We start from the raw sequence: 21,065 nt of genomic DNA, 5'->3' as shown, positions 1-21,065 counted from the left end.
TGTGTCCTATATCTGCAGTTCTGAATGTGAAAACAATTGGTGGGTCATTTACTAGTTAAAACCCTAAACCATCATCATCGTGCCTAATTGGGTACACGTAAGCACAGTGTATTAACATACGAAAAGATATTAACATTCAGTGACTTATTTCTATTTTATATCACTGTGCTCCACTGGCTCCAAATTGGGTCCACTTGAGCACAGTATATTAACATACGAAAAGATATTAAAATTCAGTAACTTTTTTTCATTTTATATCACTGTGCTCCACTGGCTCCAAATTGGGTCCACTTGAGCACAGTATATTAACATACGAAAAGATATTAAAATTAGTGACTTATTTCTATTTTATATCACTGTGCTCCACCGGTGCTAAATTTGGTCCACTGGAGCAGTTACCGTAGTACTATTTCTAATTCGGAAGTAAATAAAGGCATAAATGGCGCTCCGTAGAAGTAGAGAATGCTCGATCGTCGAAATGACGCTCTGAATATACCTCTATTTTCTTGATCTCTCTACGCACGTTTTTACAGATGACGTAATATGAGCATAAACTTTTGTCCAACCAATTAAAAGTTCCCACTGTAAGTTTAGTCATAGAACACAACCCAATGGCCTAGTTTTCTGAGATTCTTTTTAAATACCTCTCTCTCTGGATGTATATTTTTACGCTCTAGGCTTCAGTCATAATATACATTCTCCAATATTTGCATGTTTCTTTCAATCCATTTCAACAAACCATAATGTAAAAGAATTCCACTTTTATAAACATAAAATAAGTACAGAGAAAAATACAAGAATTCAGCTATATTTTATTTTAAAAAGATGTACATCTAACTATGTCTAATACAGTAATACATTAAAGACCCCTTCCCTGCAATTTTGGACGTTTTTTGGAAAATAATACATATATATCACTTTAAAAACATTAAACCATGTCATTCCTTGCCTTAAATGTACGTTTTATGGTAAATTATGATAAAAAGTGAGAAACAATGCACTACCTAAGTAGCTCGCGGCGATCGACCTCTCGTGGACGGTCTTAGGCCTAGCCTAGCTAGGCTTAGTTTTGTAGGCCTAGCTGGTAAACATCGGTAACGTACGAACATCATACGCTAGCTATATACCTAGCCTGACGTTGTATAGTTGCTGCATTAATTGTCTTTCTATTTTTGCCAGACTCCGTTGATACAAATTGGGGAAAACCCGGTATTTTCGCTGAAAAGTTAGGAGTCTTCCATTTGTTTTGGCCGGCACGATCGATCGAAAAGTGGGCGAATTACAGGTGAAAAACAAAAATATCAATTCCGCGCGCAATGCATTTTGGGATTTATAGCGGGCCGCTATAATTATTAGAATCGACTTATTTTTCACATTTTTAACCGTTTAAAGACGAAAAAAGTTATCGCAATAGGACCATATAGTATTATTTTTACATTAAATATAGTTTGTGATCTTAAATTAGATCTAAAAAAAGTAGGGAAGGGGGCTTTAATTATAATCTTGAGGATGAAAATATGATACCATACCATTGAGAAATAACTTCTCCATACCTTTACCTTATATTCTGTGTTACATATTGTTTTCATTAAGTATGGTATGTACAACACAATTAAATATTGTAATCCCAATAAATAATTAGAAAAACAAGACAAACACAAAGCTTTTTAATTAAGTGACCATAAGCATGTCAGTAATTATAATTCACTACTAGAAAAAGATTGTATTTCCATATATCTAATAAAAACAATTATTTACAATGCAGTGCCGTATAAAAATAAAATTAACAAAAACGATAGCAATATCCAAACATACTTACTGTATGTCTGCAGTCCATCAAGACATAAAATTGTAAAAATATATTGTAAAATAATATTATGTTATGTACATAAAAATCCAAGATTTTAAAATACTCTAGTGGATGTGGAGGGGGCGTGGCAAGTTTTAAAATTGTGATTTGAATTAACCTAATGTTCTACACATATAATTATAATTAAGTACAATCTGTAACCCTCAGACTTGCATTAAGTAAATTACTGGAATAAATGTTATGGTAATTCTAAATTAGTTGGAATACAAGTGAGCTAAATATCAAAGTTCCTACACTGTGAACCTGTTGGGACATTTGTAAGAAAAAAATGAATTGCATTTTAGTACTACAACATAATTTACATGTACAGTTATTGCACAGACACTGTACTGTTGGCTTATTATTAGAGCAGCATATAATGTGCTTTTTGGCTTATACTGTAATGTCTCCCGGCTTGCAGTCCCCCTATCAGGCAATCCTTGGGCAGATTGCTATAAAACAGTCTCAACTGATGGTCTCCCTGATTAAAGCCAGCTTTATCAGATAGACGGTCTTACTATAGCCACCTCTGTTAGACCATTGCTATAAAACAGTCTTAAGACCGTGTACCGTAACAAATTAAAGGGCATACTTTACGCGTAAAAATACCAAATATGGTAATGTTCGTTACGCTTGCTCAATTTACAATCACAACAGTACATACATTTCTACGCGAGAAAATCTATTCTAGGCCTATATAAGAATGATCACCTTTATTATGATTTATTATTATTATGATAATTGCTTGTCTTTCACGATCAATAATACGTACAAGCAACAAAAAGAAAGGTTTAAGACTGTTTTAAGATTCCTTCGAGTGGTCTTTAATTTTAAAGACCGCTTACAGGTTAAACCGTGGTATAGCAATGGTCTAATATAAAGAGTACTGGCTATGTCACGAATTATAACCAGCTAAGCGCTAGGACCGTTTATAGACCGCTTATAGCAATCCGCACCTGGTTCCACTACTGAACTTCAAAGACACCAGGCACTATTACATAATATTGGCAAGTAAAAATAACAGGTAGCTTTATCAGGTGCAGATGTGCCAACATTTCTAAAATACCTTAATTGCAAATTTTAAAAATGTTACTAAGATACAAACGTGCATAATCTCTATGATTTGAACTATACATTAATAATCGTTACTATATCTTCATTTCATCGGACTGTGTTACATATTTGTAAGTGTCTTTTCATCAAAATCATAATATGCAGGTGGAACAGTCCTAGAAAAGAAATAAATACTATGATGTGTATTAATGTAAGAAATAAATACTATGATGTGTATTAATGTATACCATATAAATTTGATATATACCCTTTTCACAAAATTTAACAAGTTGTAACCAGGTTTGTGATTACAGTTTTGTGGAAAAAACAGAGATCCCCTGTGAAATCTCGGGAGAAAAACACACTGATGAGAGGCCCCAGATTGTTCCGAGATGTTCCCGAGTTCTTATTGCGCACACATGTATAGCCCTGGTATTAAACTGACCAATCATAGTAATCAAATAGCGTGCAACTATGCTTTCCTTCCAAGACTTCTCAGGGTAATGTAATAAATCAGGAGATCACAAACAATTTATGCAGATGTGAAAAGGGTATAAAGAGTAGTTGCTGTGTTTAAACCAGGTGGATAAGAAGTTGAGTTGCATACAATCAATCAAAAAAAAGTAATTTTTTTTTATTGGTCACTTCCCTATTTCCAAACAACCCGGATCTGCCTCAACTTTTTTAAAAACCAGTTGCCAGTGGTATAGTTACAACTATCTCATTGCTTTATACTTACACATTTTCTTCGACTTCAGTTGTTGCAGAATCTGTGTATTTTACATTACGCATCTTCATGCCCTCTGAAAAAACAAATTAATTAATAATGTAAATGTGGAGACAGAAAGCAAACATTTAGGCGTCAAAAAAAATTTCTTCCAATTCGATACATATATTGGTTTTACCAATGTATAAAGCTCTGTCTTCACTATCAAACTTTATGTGACAAAAAAATGTGATGTGCCCGTATATGGACATGATGATGTCATATCACTACCATATTTTGGCATATCACTACCATATTTGGGCACATCACACTGTTTTGTCGAACTAGTTTAATAGTGTAGACAAAGCTTTAGACAAAGGATTTTAAACATACCAAATGAGTCTGGGATCATAGTATCTTTTTTCTCATCATCGTCATCAAGGTCATCAGTAAGTGGTGAGTAAGCATAATGTTGGTTGCTGGACAAAATAATGATTACGACCAACATGATGTAAAATAGAATACGCCAGAATGCATCATCTAACCAAAGCGTTTTCCATTTCTAAAATTACCACAAAAAAATGTAATAAGCAGAAAAACAACTATTGCAAACCCACAACCAGTATTGTTAAAGTATTAAATGGTATTAACATGTAGATTGGTACAGTATATTGCTAGTTTAAAAATAAATCTGATTCATCCTCAATTGGGGCATAGGGCCATAACATAGAAGGGTCATGAAAACACACCAGGGTAATGGTCTTTTACACCTGCTCCGGTCTGGCTATGGCTCCAGTTCAGGTATTGCGCATACAGCATTAGCGTGTTTTCGTCTATAACATCACACGGCTAAGCGCTTAAGTAAAAGGATCGGTACTTAGACATGAAAACTAGAGTCGGACCAGGTGTGAAAGATGTTTGTTTGCAAAAGATTTGTACACTGGACCTACGGTTTATAAATTTTACTCATGTTCATAAATTTTACTCGTGGAGAGATATGCTTAGAGTTCAGTTTTGTAACTGTAGAGTTATTATATTAGGTAAAATCATTGTTTTCTTCTTTTTTATTTATTCAACTTCCCATTAAGATGTACATTAGTGAAGGTGATAAACACCTCTATAACGGTCCAGTCCCAATTACACAGTGGCTGTGTGTGTGTACTAGTAAACTGGGGTACTGTAACCCCCTACTCATCTTGAAAGATGTACTAGGTTCTTTAAAGTGTACCTGTACATGAGCTACTGTGGATGTGTACACTGGACCTACGGTTTTTAGTACTAATCCAAGAAGACTCGTTCTACCACCAGAACCATGGAGTGAATGAGCCTCAAACAAATGCAGATGTTAAGGCTATGTAATTATGGTTCCACTGTCTTACTTAACCACTCGGCCACTCACTCAAAATATTATTACTTCTCTTAACCTAATATTGCTAGTGAAATGTCAAATATAAACACTTACAGTGACACAAACAGATGCTTTATGCTCCTTCATAGACCATACCATGAAAACAATGGATGCAACAATGTTGAAAACAAAACAGTTGGTAAAATGGCGGTACAATGAGAACTTGGCAAGGTTACGGCGTAGTAATATTTTTCTTGTGTTCCTCATGTTTTTAACAATGTGAATATATATGTAAGGACATTAATTCACTTAAGACCAAGTCTTTTATAATTAAAATATTTCATTCCACTATGCTGTAGTTAACTAAATGGTAAAAATAAATTTTTGACAAAAATCATTTAAGCATGACTAAAATTGCTTATTTACCTGTTATACATGCATGATAATTGGTTAATGAAAATGCTTAGCATTTTACTATAAATGTATCTATTAGGTATAAAAAATAGTTTGCCACAAAAAAGGTAATGAATGGAATATTAGTTTTAGAGATATTGTGAAAATACAGGGTTTTATAGCTAATATTCATACTCATTTGCATATGAAAGCGGTGTATGACAGAGGGTTGTTATGTTGTATGTGATAAAGAAACGTATACAACATTCATTTAAAACTGAAAAACCTTTGCCCTTTGCCTACACTTTTGTCCCAGTTCACCATATGGAGAAGTCTGTGTCTTGGAACGATAGTTCATAAAAATAGTAAAATTGTCAAAAGGATATCCAGAAAAAGATAAATAAATGAATCTCAAAAATGTTTTAGTAATTCAAACATAACTGATTTATACTAGGACAATAATGATTGACGATAAATATGTATTTTTCCTACATAAACAAAAGAAATTGTCTTATGTTTATTTTAATACTAGTAAATTAGTATATACGTAGTATTATATAACACCTAAATAAATTCCTGTCATTTGATTGGACGATCAAAACAAAACACAACAAACAAAAAATGAATGTTTACATTCGTGGGATGGTAAAAAGAGTCATTCAGTGAATGACAAAAGGTTACATTTCAACTCTGCTTCTCCTCGTTGAAATATATCCTTTCGTTATTCACCTCATGCTATTATTTGTACCATTCCATGAATATAAACGTTCATTATTTGTATATATTAGTAAAATTGTCAAAAGGATATCCAACTAAAAATAAATGAATCAAGAAAAGCAGAAGGTATAATTGCCACAAGGTCTTGCTGTAAACTCTAGAAACATAATAAAACAACAAGTTATTTAAAAGGGTGCAATATTTGTTTGTATTGAATTGTTTAAATCTCTCTATTATTTAGAATACCAGGCTTATCCTTGACCACGACAAACAAAACAGTAGTGGGATGATAAAGTCCCAACACGATTCATATGGGACTAACATATGGGTTAGACCATAACAATTAACAATAAACTAGTATAAAATTGGTTCCCACTAGGATGCAACGCAAGGACGTAGATGCAATCCAAACCATTTAACAATTGACAAGTGACCAGTTCGAATAATAAATCACAATCAAAGTTTTTTTAAAAAACACATAATTATACTAACAACTTAAATAAAGATTCTAAAACGAATTAACTTACGCCTTGTACACGCAAACAAGCTTCAATTAAGCTTAGCACAAAGAATAAAAATCCAACTCCAATCACACGATACAACTGAGGTCCTAGGTGTGGTCTGAATAAACAGAAAAATGAAAGGTTGACAGATTTTGTAAATGAACTAAGTTTAATTAATTGGACGGACACAGGTGCAGATCCAGAATTGTTTAAAACAAAAAATAGTACAGTACTTCATAATTTTTAGCTATCCCTCTGGATCTGCACTTGGTACAGTACAGTACATACTTTATTTATTTATTTATTTGTTGACCCATTCACCTTTGGATCGGTGGCACTCACAACATGCGGTGCAGCGGTCCAAAAACAAAACATAACAATGTGAAAAAGAAACAAAAAAAGGAAAACATAATGAGAGAAAAAAAAAACTAAAAGAAAATTAAACTATATACAAAAGTAAAAACAAATCTTAATTGTCTCACGGATTAGTTTAATCAATAAAAAAAAATAGCAACAAAATGCATGAGTTGCAATTCACACCATTTTCTATGAATTGTATACATTAACATAGACAGCTTGCTGTTTGTTTTTGTTGGTTTATTTATAATTACTGTACCACATTTATGTATTTTGTATTAATATTCATCCTCAATTGGGGAAAGACCCACTGCAGACACAACCACGAACAACAGGAGCTGAGGCGGACCAGTGCACCAGGGTAATCTCCTATTCTTCCGGGCTCTTATAGAGTTTACACTTGACTTCCAGTTTTAAGTCTTTGTCAAAGAAATATTGTCATGAAGAGCCTTGAACCTGTGCCAATTGTATTGCTACATTTTATGGCACTACTGCCTTTCCGCTTGGCTACACAACTCTCCAAAGAATATAAAGACCACTCACATTAACCGTTTACACTGTAATGTAGCAATTATATGTTTGTCCTCTGAAGTACTGTACAGTCATCTAAAGCTCAAACTTTATATGACAAAAAAATGTTATGTCACCATATATGGACATGATGATGTCACATCACTACCATACTTGGGAACATCAAACTTTTTTTTGTCAAACTATTTTGATAGTGTAGACAAAGCTTTACACTATAGCCTCAAAAGTGGTTTATTTATTACAGAGGTTAACAAAAAGTATTAACTTACTTTGTAATTCCGTATCCCATGCTAATAATAATAACAAGCATTCTTGCGACTGTCCTCTTCAGACAGGAGACCAATTCAGCAAAGATCAAAGCACCTGGAGAGGAGAAACCAGTCACGTTCATGTGCTGGTACTCGGAGTAGAACACTACTTTCTCAAGGAGGGCTAAGTATAATCGGAAAAACAAATATTGATTGATCACCTTATTTCAGAATAAATATTCCATGTAAACAAACAAACAAATACAAAATGGAAAATCAAACTAAAATGGGATTTTCTCCCATTTAGTGAAGAGATTTGAATATCGGAACAAATAGTTTGTGGTACACCTAACAAGATCATTTTCATTATTCAAAACTCTTATTCTAAAACCATAGTTGCACTTGCCTACATGCTCGTAAAAAGAGGCAATATGTAAATAGGGACAGTTAATAGGGTCTTTTTTCACAACACCAGCCTATGAAGCTGTTGAATCTAAAAAACTTTCAGTGTTTTAGTTCTCACATATTTCTTTAGGGGCCACAGTGCTTAGTTTATAGTGCCATATCTTGAAATAAACAAAATTAAATGGATATCCAAATGCAATATGGATTTAATCATTTTTCTACACACAAGTAGGTAACCATATTATATAATATATAAAATATATGAACCACGTGTAAAGCAAAGGTCATACTGTAGATGCTCATTGAGAGTTTCATTAAAAGCCGTTTTAAAGAAATGATGGTTAAAAAACAGTTGTGTATATAATTTTGTGCACTTCAGATATTTTTAGATTTTTCTATTCCATCCTTAGCTCAGACAACCGAATCAAAACGGTACTGGGTATGATCAACTAGCGTTCGTGTTCCCACCTTATCATGCATTCAGAAGTACTGATAAAGATATCAATCTGTGGCGACAATAGAATGGACCCGAGACCCAGCTATCTTTGACTTTTAAATAATAGAAAGTTTTGAAAAATTGTGTTATACTAGAAATGTACGTAGTATGATGTCTACTGTATGTTTATTGAAAAATGGTTATAGTTTTCTAAATTACATTGTACAAGTTGCGACGAGAAAACTGTTATTTGATCGTTAGTTGACGTGTACACAAACACTTTGAAGAACCTAGTACATCTTTCAAGACGAGTAGGGGGAATACCCCAGTGTACTATCACTGTGTAATTGGGACTGGACCGTTTTAGAGGTATTTACCACCTTCACTAATGTATGTACATCTTAGTGAGAAGTTGAGTAAATAAAAAAGAAGACAACAATGATTTTACCTAATATAATAACTCCACAGATACAATACTGAACTCTAAGCATATCTCTCCATCGATAAACCATCATGACATGGTAGAGCACTGCTAATATAGCACATGCAGCACACATCACTGCATAAAACTATGGATAAAAACAGTTTTTTTATTATTTAACACACTGGCAAGGACAACACAATTCTGTAAATTTTACAATTAAGGTCAATCCAAAATATATATTCAACATATTATTTAATTTGTTATTTACTCTGTAAAATATGAAGAGCATAAATTTGAAATAACTAGAATTAATTTATATGATTTATATGCGGTGATGATTGATGGTGGTTGATATGAAATTTCCTGAATTGTATTTAAATTTAACAGAAAGCAATGGCACATTTAATGTAATATCTGTAGCTGTGTGCATAGGAAAGGATGCATAAGAAATTGAAAGGAAATGAAATGTGATGAAATTACTAAAGACTGGTAGAAAATATGATTTTAATGCCATAAAATGTACATGACTACTAAGATTTATAAGTATCATTAAGATTTATGAGCATGAGTAAAATTTACGAGTATGAGTATTTGATTTATGAGCATAAGTAAAATTTATGAACACGAGTCAAATTTATGAGCATGAGTAAAATTTATGAACATGAGTAAAATATATGAGCATGAGTAAAATTTATGAGCATGAGTAAAATGTGTTAGCATCAGTAAAATGTATGAACATGGGTAAAATTTATGAAAATGAGTACAATTTTTGAGCATGAGTAAAATTTATGAACATGAGTAAAATGTACGAGTAAAATGTATGAACATGAGTAAAATTTATGAGCATGAGTAAAATTTATGAACAAGAGTAAAATTTATGAAAATGAGTAAAATTTATGAAAATGAGTAAAATTTATGAAAATGAGTAAAATTTATGAACATGAGTAAAATTTGGTTTATTCATGGCGACACCAAATTTTGGAGTGTCAGGGTTTGGCTGTTGTAACAATGTGGTAAAAATGTAAAACAAGTTAACCTACAGTAAGCAGAGGTCTTTGCGTTGCTGATAGGTATCCATGCTCATTTTGAAATTCAATATTAACTGAAAAAAAACCATAATAAATGTATTGCGTTTATAAAATACAGCACAGTATAATGTAACTTTGCTAGATGACCATCCTCATTTCAACAGATTACCCTTCTCCCCCTCAAGCAGACGTTACAAAAGCCAGAATTAACTTTTACAAAAAAAAATACAGTATACATTGAGTATACAGTCAACTCTCCCCAGTCAATCTCTGAAAACCGGAAACTCTCCTAATACCAGACTTTTCTTGAAGTCTAAACAGTCCCCAATTCATTTTTACCATTAAAAACACAATCCGAATACCAGACTTTCTGAAAAACCAGACATATTTGGCCAGCCCAAAGGTGTCTGGTATTGGGAGAGTTGACTGTAAATGCAGACAACTTACTGTCAACTTTATTGATACAATCGGTCTCAATGGAAAACACAAAAATATATCGGCCATCCTGCCATGTTTTGGTCACTTTATTTGGAGGCTAAAAAGAAGGAAGATTTGATCATCTGCAGAATCCTAATCCTACTAATAAGACTAGTACTAGTAGCGTTTATGATATAAAATGATAACAGGTAAATGTTATTAATTTAACTAGTGGTAAATTCAACTTATATATATCTTTCTTCAACTTGCACTTGCACTGATGAAGGGCTAGTGTTGCCCAAAAGCTCTGCTAACTTTTCTGGCTGTTTTACATTTTGATTTAGCTTTTCGCTCCATTGAGATCTAGCCACTAATACCCACAGCATTGTCATTTTTCCAGTAATTTGCCTTTGGATTTTTCTTTTCACTTGTCATTATTCTGGTCTATACTGGCAAACTTTTATCTGGGGCAGATTTCTATAAAGCCACCTCATCAATCATCATATCAATAATAACAGTCCACACTTATTATTTGATTTTCACTTAAATCTTGTTAAATTGGTTGTCTTTCACGATCAATAGGGACTTTACGAAACATGACGGTTAGGGGAGGACGACGAATATCCTGTGTTCGCTAGAGTGTAAAATCATATAGTCAACATAGCCGTTTTATTAGTTACGCACCTTTTCGCGAAGACGTCGACCGGCAGTATCCCTTCCTCCCCTGTCTCGTGTCGCGGGGCCCTTCTGAATCGCTTGGCTCTGGTGATACAACATAGGCCCAGTCTTCCTAGCTAGGAGCCTCGCATTCAAACGCTGCTTTTAACACAGCGATTTTAATCCAATAAAAATGTTCAAATATTATTTAGAGTTTTGAAAATTCCACATTTAAGTGTAATTTGAACTGTATATTTAAGGTATATAGGCCTACATTATTTCTAGTCGTTCTCCGTAAACGGGAAAATGGCAACTTTATCGATTAAATGTAAAATTAAGTAACAGACTTTCACGCTAAGCTCTGTTAGAGCTCATGTATAAATTATTCATGAGAACCGTCCTATGGCTTTCTGTCGTGTTTCGTAAAGTCCCTAATAATACGTACAAGCAACAGGAGAGGTTTAAAACCGCTTAAAGGTTACTGTAGAAGACTATTTGCTACGTCACGAATTATAGCCAGCTAAGCGCTTTTTAATACAGTATGCAGCTTTATATGTACAGCATTATTATGATTTTTTGAGGAATACATTTTTACTTATTATTCAAATGACTAATTATTAAACAAAGAATATCATTAATAATAATTAACTACCTTAATAATAACATTTTAACAAGTTTTAAATTCAGAATTCACTCACTTCTGTTTTAAAGTTTGTTCCTTTTTTTTCTTTGTTTCTTCCTTTCATGTCTTCACAAAACTCAAGCTCACCTTCATGATCTTTCAAACAGTGTATTTCTGCAAGATTTGATTGATCCTACGAAATTCAAAATAAAATTATAGGTACCGTAAATCTTCTAATAGTAACCCACACTCTAATTGTAACCCCCCTTCTAATACTGTAGTAACCCACCTTATAAGTAAATCTATAATTATAACCCACTACTCTAATAGTAACCCATGGGGATTACTATTAGAGTCACAAAAACTATTGACAAAATGACACTAAAATATATTTTTTCGTTTTTAATGCCGTATTTTGAAAATAACGAGATAATGCATGTTGATCTCGGGAGTGGGGGAGGATTGAGTGTTTTTTAGTTTATAAAATAAAGTTAAAGTTTCAACCAAATTTGTTTATTCGTACTGTTTTATTATTTTGCTATGAGTTGCTCACCGGAAAAGTTGGGGTGGGTTATTATTTACAGGTGCCTACAGTAATTGAAGATTAGTAATAATAACCCACTACTCTAATAGTAACCCCCCGTCTAATAGTAACCCACCCTAAAAAACAATCAAAGAATAATAACTCTGGGTTACAAATAACATGCGATTTACCGAACTTTGCCCTTACGTAAATTTACTGTAGATTACACTATAATATCTATGGTATCATGTACTGTAGTTTACATTATCGCATTCGATTATTTTTTTCTAGACCACCAGCCGATACGTAGGCTTACTCAACTGTATCAATACCACCTATTTACATTGATATATTTAGTTTCCTCAACAATTTGCTGTAATTAAATATAGATAGAGCTATCAGGGGCGGTCGCAGGACTATTTTAAGAGGGATACCCAAAGACTCCAGGGCTGTAGACACTGAGTATTTGAGCAATCAAATTGTTAAAGGACACCCCTAGATGGCCACAAATGGTACTCTCGCACGTAAAATTCATGTTCAATGCGACCGTCACATGGAAGTCCCCGATGAAGGTACTTTTGGTACGGTAATACATTCTAACAACTGTTGTCAATTAATGTAAATTAATTATCAATTAATAATTTTAAAAAGTTATACAAAAAATATGAAGCTATAAATATTGAGCAAAACGTTAAATTGTATTATTTTGAATTTTAATTCATTTAAAAATGCAAAATAAAGTCAGATGTTAAAACCACAATACCACACAATTTTTTTTATTTATCCACTATAAACTTTACAAAAGTGTTGTTTTAAACCACACTCCAAAATAAATCAAAGAAAATAATAATAGGACATTTGCAAAAAGAAGCAAACTTTGCTCTGCTACCGGTTTAACACGGTTCAAATTTCGGAATGCCCATAAATTACTACGGAAATTCGGCCTAATATTTATGGACGTACGGAAACGAAGATAAATAGGCTACTACACGCATCGGAAATACAAAACTATACGCACAATTATGATTTGGCCTAAAAATTGGACTTAGATTATGGAAAAAAAACAATAATTATGGACAAATCGATTATTAGCCTTGGATATGCCTAATATTTAAAAGGAATATATTTCGTTTGTCGATGAAGTCAGAAGTTTATCGACCGACATCTATTTCTCATGTGTAGTAGAGCATTTCTTTAATTGAATAATTTAGTTTGTATTTTATAATACAAGTTCATTTTGGATTTTCAGTAAATTACCAAGGGTTTATTCAAAGTCAACACTGTAACTAATCCCTCACGATTAGATCAAAATGTATACTATTATATTGTTGAAAAATGGATTTCGTGAAATGAAAATGGATTGATAGTAAAACGTAACAAAGATACGTTCTTGTCTGATTATTAGGTGTTCATGCACTGATGAAGCAGAGGATTATTTTTGTAGCATTCCATTTAAAATAAATTTTGTTACAAAGAAATATTTTGGTTGTGAAGGCCGTTAAATTCGTTGGCGACAGCATTATATTACTTCTTTTACAAATTGTATCAATTATAAGCTAACATCAACAATGATAAAATGCCCTTCAACTCTGTAACTAACTACGCCTTTAAACTTCCAGGTCCGGATGGATATTATATACTGTACAATGATATGGAACTCAATTTTAATTTAATGGCAGAAACAACCTTTAGTATGAAATTAAAGGAGCTGCCCGGGCCACTGGGGAAATACCCCTGGGTCTGCCCCTAGCTAAAATAAGCATTGAATTTGCCTTCTCACCCAAAGTGTGCTTTTTTCGGGGCTTGTAACTTGATCGGGGGGGGGGGGGGGCGGGGGGTGGGGTTGGGGGGTTGGTGCAGGTGGGCAGGCCAGAGCTGGGTGTTCCCTCATTCCTTCCTAAGAAGGAAGTATGTTGATTTTATTACTTGTTTGTATTCTTTAATAGCTAAAGACATTTGTTACCTGAAACATAGTTTTATGGTCACAAGTTTCTGTCTCATTGCCCACAATAGATTGTTGAAATCTGATTATTTCTTCAAATTGTAGCATTGATGATTCAGGGCTGCTCACCAAGAGTGAAGTATTTATCTAAAAAAAAGAAAGTTTTCTAACAGTTTATAAATAAATATAATTTTAAAACAAACTCATATTACATTCACACTTTAATCTCTGGATATTGAGAAAAAAAAACTTAAATCATTTATATCAAATATTACAAGATTTAAACACATGACCTATACATTTGATTTTGAACCAAGGTAATTTAACCTGTCAAAATTGTAATGAGGTATCTAATCCTGTTGTGAATTGTTTACACAAACACAGCAGGGTCCTTGTAACACAAATCTGCTTCATTGGGATTTCTATACACTTTAAAGTACAGTAGTATAGTTTAATAGGTAGCTGAGTACCACTGGACATTAGTGATTAAGGGGTCATAAATCATCAGAATTGGTGATTTAAGAGCTGTTATTACACCTGAGTGAGGCTCTCCTCATCAGGGTATGACTGGAAATTTATCTATGGCTGCATGTGTTTATACAACACCCTAAATTTGAACACGTCTTTAATTTTTAGCTGTTGCACGGCCGAGGTCAACCCCACAGAAACCTTGCAGTTATACATTAAATCGTAATACCGTGTTATACCATAGTTCATAATCCTAAGTTGTATTATACTCGTATGCATTATGAATTAATATTAGTTTATTAAGGATTTTAATAAAAAGGATGATTTTGTTTAAAATTTAGTTTATTCAGTTATTGATTTTTTAAATCTGCTTTTGAAATTAGAAAAAAAAATGTTTTAGAATTAGAATAAAACTATGCTACATTTTGCCAAATTATGCCAACATTTGATTGGCGTTAATGTTAAGTGCTAAATCAGTTAAAATATGCAAAAAAGCACAATTATCTACTAGATTTGGTCAACATTTTCACAGCACATGCTTATATTTAACGAGCGGTCAAAACAACACCCTGAGGACACTTCCAACACGCCAACAGCAACCGGGAATCCACAAAATTTTAGGATTCAGCCAAGTAGCCTTTTTTGCAATTATAATCTCATAACACGGAATCTCTTTGATGACAACACATTTCTCGTAGGCGTGTTGAATATGCGTGTAATAGCGTGTTGTATAAATAATAGTTAAAATAATGAATAGTTAATGTTACTTTTGTTGTCGAAAATGAAACATTTGTTTACTGATTGAAAGTTAATCATTTACAATAAAAAGAAATGTTCAATTAAAATTTTAATTTCTTTGAGAATTACTCACATTAAATAAAAATGCATTATCACAACCAGAGAAACGAAGAACCCAGTTTAGGTTGATTTTGCAATCATCTTGCTGGCAATTGGCTGAAATTAAAAACATGTAGTTTTCTGACTTTTTGCAGACCACCAATGGTGCTTTGATATTTATGTTAATTTTATTATAAATAATCAAAAGTTTTAAAGTTCTATTAACTCCAACATTAACCACTTTAAGTGTGTATACAAACTGTAACCTTATGGACATAGGTAGGCCTATACAATAATCTTATATTTGAAAAAAATAATAATTTTTAAATGTTGAAAAATTTAAGCAGATAACATACTTCTCACTATCACCTTGGTGTTGTTATACATACTCTTCGAAATGGCAATTACCTCGTTATCCTAAAAAAAAATAAAAATAAAAATGTGTCAAGATATTATTATTATTTTAAATTTTAAAAAACAAGCGGTGCTTTTTCCAAGCCTATTTTATTTATTATGAAGAATTATTTTTATTTTATGGAAAAATACCCGCTGAAAACCTACTGTACACTATTCCCCATCCCGCAGAACAACCCCCGTCCCCCCCCCCCCTTCCCTTCCCTTCCCTTCTTTTCCTACACCACAACTTCCCTTCCTACACCACTTCCCTTCCCCATCCGTCCCTCCCCAATCCTAATATGCTGGTTCCACCCTTGCCAGTTTTAATTTAGGCCTTATCAATATAACATGTAAATTTCAAGCTTACGTAAACAGTATACTTGAACACGCCTGGTTCAAGTGCAGCATACATTAACTGTAATTTAGTAAAACATATTGCTGATAATAAAACAAACTTCATTTTCTTAAAATTCTAATGTTGTTTTAGCGTTGTTATTTCCTTGTTACTCAGTTGTATCGGTGGTATACTTGTATACTAAATTACACTATCCTTGACTAAATTGGCTCAAAGAATATCAATAACAGCGAAAGCGAATTAACATAATATTAAAATAATTGAGGTATATTCAGAGGTAAGCGTTTATATATGGGCACCAGTCATGCAGGTTATGAATATTAATGAGGAGGTACTATTTGAATATTCATTTATCAAAACCCAGCAGACCAAGACCATTCAGCCTGCAGCTTCTCGATTCCGTAGGCTTTACAGTTACTAATAAATTCTAGACTATGGGATAGTTAACTATTATGTAACTATAATTAGCATAATGATGGTTTAGGGTTTTAACTAGTAATTTTTATTGATGACATTACGAAATATTGAATCCATAATTTACGATGGCGTGTATTTATGTAAAACAGCACTGGTGCCCGTATTAACTCTTTAACATTAGATAGATATAAAAATGCACGGCTGGTGCCCATCTGCAGCACTGGTGCCCGTATTAACTCTTTAACATTAGATAGATATAAACATGCACGGCTGGTGCCCATCTGCAGCACTGGTGCCCGTATTAACTCTTTAACATTAGATAGATATAAACATGCACGGCTGGTGCCCATCTGCAGCACTGGTGCCCATATTAACTCTTTAACATTAGATAGATATAAAAATGCACGGCTGGTGCCCATCTGCAGCACTGGTGCCCGTATTAACTCTTTAACATTAGATAGATATAAAAATGCACGGCTGGTGCCCATCTGCAGCACTGGTGCCCGTATTAACTCTTTAAAGCTCAGGTACAGGCATGAATTTTAAATATAATATTTGGTCAATTGTACATAAATCAAATATTTGTAACAGAAATCAAGACGAAAAAATATGAATTTCCCTTAATATGGTCAAATACAAAATTTGGCAAAATTCTTCCATAAAAACCAGGAAGACTTTTTTTCAGTAGTTAGGTAGTTAACCGAGTGTAGTAACATGTCTGGTGACTCCCTAGAAGGTGAAAAAAGATGGTGGATATACGGTGGATAATTTTTGCTATAGCATGAAAATAAAAATCTGAAGTTGAATAAAAATACCAGAAATGTAATTTTCAAGTTATATTACCTATATTTAGTCATCTGATAACATTTTTTACCACACCGTTTATTTTTCATAGCTTTTTAAAATGACTCTCTATTTACAAAACTTGTGTACAAAAGAATAGAGATTTTACTGTGTAATTTGAACTATCCCCCCACTGATAAGAAAGTGCTTATTTTCAACAAGCTCGTGTAACACAAATAAAATCTCAAAAAATATGAAACATATGGGAAACTATAGATCGATAATTATTGGAATGTATGATCAATAGAATTTTTTTGCCCGCACCTGGCCTTTAACATTAGATAGATATAAAAATGCACGGCTGGTGCCCATCTGCAGCACTGGTGCCCGTATTAACTCTTTAACATTAGATAGATATAAACATGCACGGCTGGTGCCCATCTGCAGCACTGGTGCCCGTATTAACTCTTTAACATTAGATAGATATAAACATGCACGGCTGGTGCCCATCTGCAGCACTGGTGCCCATATTAACTCTTTAACATTAGATAGATATAAAAATGCACGGCTGGTGCCCATCTGCAGCACTGGTGCCCGTATTAACTCTTTAACATTAGATAGATATAAAAATGCACGGCTGGTGCCCATCTGCAGCACTGGTGCCCGTATTAACTCTTTAACATTAGATAGATATAAAAATGCACGGCTGGTGCCCATCTGCAGCACTGGTGCCCGTATTAACTCTTTAAATTAATAATGTGTACATATATATCTCATAATATAGTTTATATGGGCACCATTCTTGTACGAAGTAACATATTTATGTGTCCTATATCTGCAGTTCTGAATGTGAAAACAATTGGTGGGTCATTTACTAGTTAAAACCCTAAACCATCATCATCGTGCCTAATTGGGTACACGTAAGCACAGTGTATTAACATACGAAAAGATATTAACATTCAGTGACTTATTTCTATTTTATATCACTGTGCTCCACTGGCTCCAAATTGGGTCCACTTGAGCACAGTATATTAACATACGAAAAGATATTAAAATTCAGTAACTTTTTTTCATTTTATATCACTGTGCTCCACTGGCTCCAAATTGGGTCCACTTGAGCACAGTATATTAACATACGAAAAGATGTTAATACACTGTGCTCAAGAAGTGGACCCAATTTGGAGCCAGTGGAGCACAGTAATATAAAATAGAAACAAGTCACTGAATTTGTATATCTTTTCGTATGTTAATACACTGTGCTCAAGTGGACCCAATTTGGCACCAGGAGAGCACACAGTATATAAAATAGAAACAAGTCACTGAATTTGTATATCTTTTCGTATGTTAATACACTGTGCTCAAGTACACCCAATTTGGCGCCAGGAGAGCACAGTAATATAAAATAGAAATAAGTCACTGAATTTTAATATCTTTTCGTATTTAATACACTGTGCTCAAGTGGGCCCAATTTGGAGCCAGTGGAGCACAGTAATATAAAATAGAAACAAGTCACTGAATTTGTATATCTTTTCGTATGTTAATACACTGTGCTCAAGTGGACCCAATTTGGCGCCAGGAGAGCACAGTATATAAAATAGACAAGTCACTGAATGTTAATATATTTTCGTATGTTAATACACTGTGCTCAAGTGGACCTAATTTGGCGCCAGTGGAGCACAGTGATATATAAAATGGAAATAAGTCACTGAATTTTAATATCTTTTCGTATTTAATACACTGTGCTCAAGTGGGCCCAATTTGGAGCCAGGGGCGCACAGTGATATAAAATAGAAATAAGTCACTGAATGTTAATATCTTTTCGTATGTTAATACACTGTGCTTACGTACGTGAACCCAATTTGGCGCGGTCGCCAGTGAGCACAGTGTTATAAAATAGAAAAAAGTCACTAAATTATAATATCTTTTCGTATGTTAATACACTGTGCTCAAGTGGACCCAATTTTGCACCAATGGAAGCACAGGGAAATATTCACATACAAACATACTTACGGAAACAGTATACTTGAACACGCCTGGTTCAAGTGCAGCATACATTAACTGTAGTTTAGTACTAAAACATATTGCTGATAATAAAACAAACTTCATTTTCTTAAAAATCTAATGTTGTTTTAGCGTTGTTATTTCCTTGTTACTCAGTTGTATCGGTGGTATACTGGTATACTAAATTACACTATCCTTGACTAAATTGACTCAAAGAATATCAATAACAGCGAAAGCGAATTAACATAGTATTAAAATAATTGAGGTATATTCAGAGCGTCATTTCGACTATCGAGCATTCTCTACTTCTACGGAGCGCCATTTATGCCTTTATTTACTTCCGAATTAGAAATAGTACTACGGTAACTGCTCCAGTGGACCAAATTTAGCACCGGTGGAGCACAGTGATATAAAATAGAAATAAGTCACTGAATTTTAATATCTTTTCGTATGTTAATACACTGTGCTCAAGAAGTGGACCCAATTTGGAGCCAGTGGAGCACAGTGATATAAAATAGAAATAAGTCACTGAATTTTAATATCTTTTCGTATGTTAATATACTGTGCTCAAGTGGACCCAATTTGGAGCCAGTGGAGCACAGTGATATAAAATGGAAATAAGTCACTGAATTTAATATCTTTTCGTATTTAATACACTGTGCTTACGTGGACCAAATTTGGCGCGCGCGCCAGTGAGCACAGTGATATAAAATAGAAAAAAGTCACTAAATTATAATATCTTTTCGTATGTTAATACACTGTGCTCAAGTGGACCCAATTTGGCACCAATGGGAGCACAGGGAAATAGTCACATACAAAAACATCGAGAAAAAATACTTCTGGAATTTAAAAATATTTCAAACTTGGTATATATGTTCAATATCGGTTACTCCATCCGTAAAGCAAAAGAAAAAATAGTTTCAAGCCACATCAGTGATTTTAATAACTTGCGTTCGCTTAAGATAATACTTATAAAAAACATACAATTCCGACACCTATTATGTTAAACTCTAATAATGATTTTGACCAAAAAACCCGGTTAGGAATTCGATTTTTGTTCGTATGTTAATACACTGTGCTCCAGTGGATCCAATTTGGAGTGGAGCACAGGGAAATAGTCACATACAAAAACTTCTAGAAAAAATATTAATCGAATTCAAAAATATTTCAAACTTGGTATATAAGTTCAATATCGGTTACTCCATCCGTAATGCAAAAGAAAAATTAACATACGAAAATATATTAACATTCAGTGACTTATTTCTATTTTATATCACTGTGCTCCACCGGTGCTAAATTTGGTCCACTGGAGCAGTTACCGTAGTACTATTTCTAATTCGGAAGTAAATAAAGGCATAAATGGCGCTCCGTAGAAGTAGAGAATGCTCGATCGTCGAAATGACGCTCTGAATATACCTCTATTTTCTTGATCTCTCTACGCACGTTTTTACAGATGACGTAATATGAGCATAAACTTTTGTCCAACCAATTAAAAGTTCCCACTGTAAGTTTAGTCATAGAACACAACCCAATGGCCTAGTTTTCTGAGATTCTTTTTAAATACCTCTCTCTCTGGATGTATATTTTTACGCTCTAGGCTTCAGTCATAATATACATTCTCCAATATTTGCATGTTTCTTTCAATCCAT

At 33.5% G+C, this 21,065-nt stretch overlaps 2 protein-coding genes across 2 annotated transcripts; both read right to left on the bottom strand.

Annotated features, from left to right (window-relative positions):
- Positions 1-2,234: 2,234 nt before the first annotated feature.
- LOC144842429 (transmembrane protein 87A-like) lies at positions 2,235-5,229 on the bottom strand. The gene is made up of 4 exons (XM_078698877.1): positions 5,071-5,229; positions 4,002-4,170; positions 3,642-3,705; positions 2,235-3,078 (listed from the first exon to the last, which is right to left on the bottom strand). The coding sequence occupies exons 1-4, from the start codon at positions 5,221-5,223 to the stop codon at positions 3,024-3,026; spliced, it is 441 nt and encodes a 146-aa protein (XP_078555003.1). The 5' UTR covers positions 5,224-5,229; the 3' UTR covers positions 2,235-3,023.
- Positions 5,230-6,108: 879 nt separating this feature from the next.
- Positions 6,109-14,281, bottom strand: LOC144842428 (transmembrane protein 87A-like). The gene is made up of 8 exons (XM_078698876.1): positions 14,181-14,281; positions 11,771-11,887; positions 10,446-10,533; positions 10,011-10,072; positions 8,995-9,115; positions 7,727-7,889; positions 6,594-6,687; positions 6,109-6,223 (listed from the first exon to the last, which is right to left on the bottom strand). The coding sequence occupies exons 1-8, from the start codon at positions 14,265-14,267 to the stop codon at positions 6,146-6,148; spliced, it is 810 nt and encodes a 269-aa protein (XP_078555002.1). The 5' UTR covers positions 14,268-14,281; the 3' UTR covers positions 6,109-6,145.
- Positions 14,282-21,065: the final 6,784 nt, after the last annotated feature.

The sequence above is a fragment of the Antedon bifida genome, chromosome 5 (assembly GCF_963402885.1).
Source record: "Antedon bifida chromosome 5, ecAntBifi1.1, whole genome shotgun sequence".
In the NCBI taxonomy this organism is placed as follows: Eukaryota; Metazoa; Echinodermata; class Crinoidea; order Comatulida; family Antedonidae; genus Antedon; species Antedon bifida.
The sequence above is the reverse complement of the archived record's forward strand: the minus strand, read 5'-3'. Positions and strand labels throughout refer to the sequence as shown.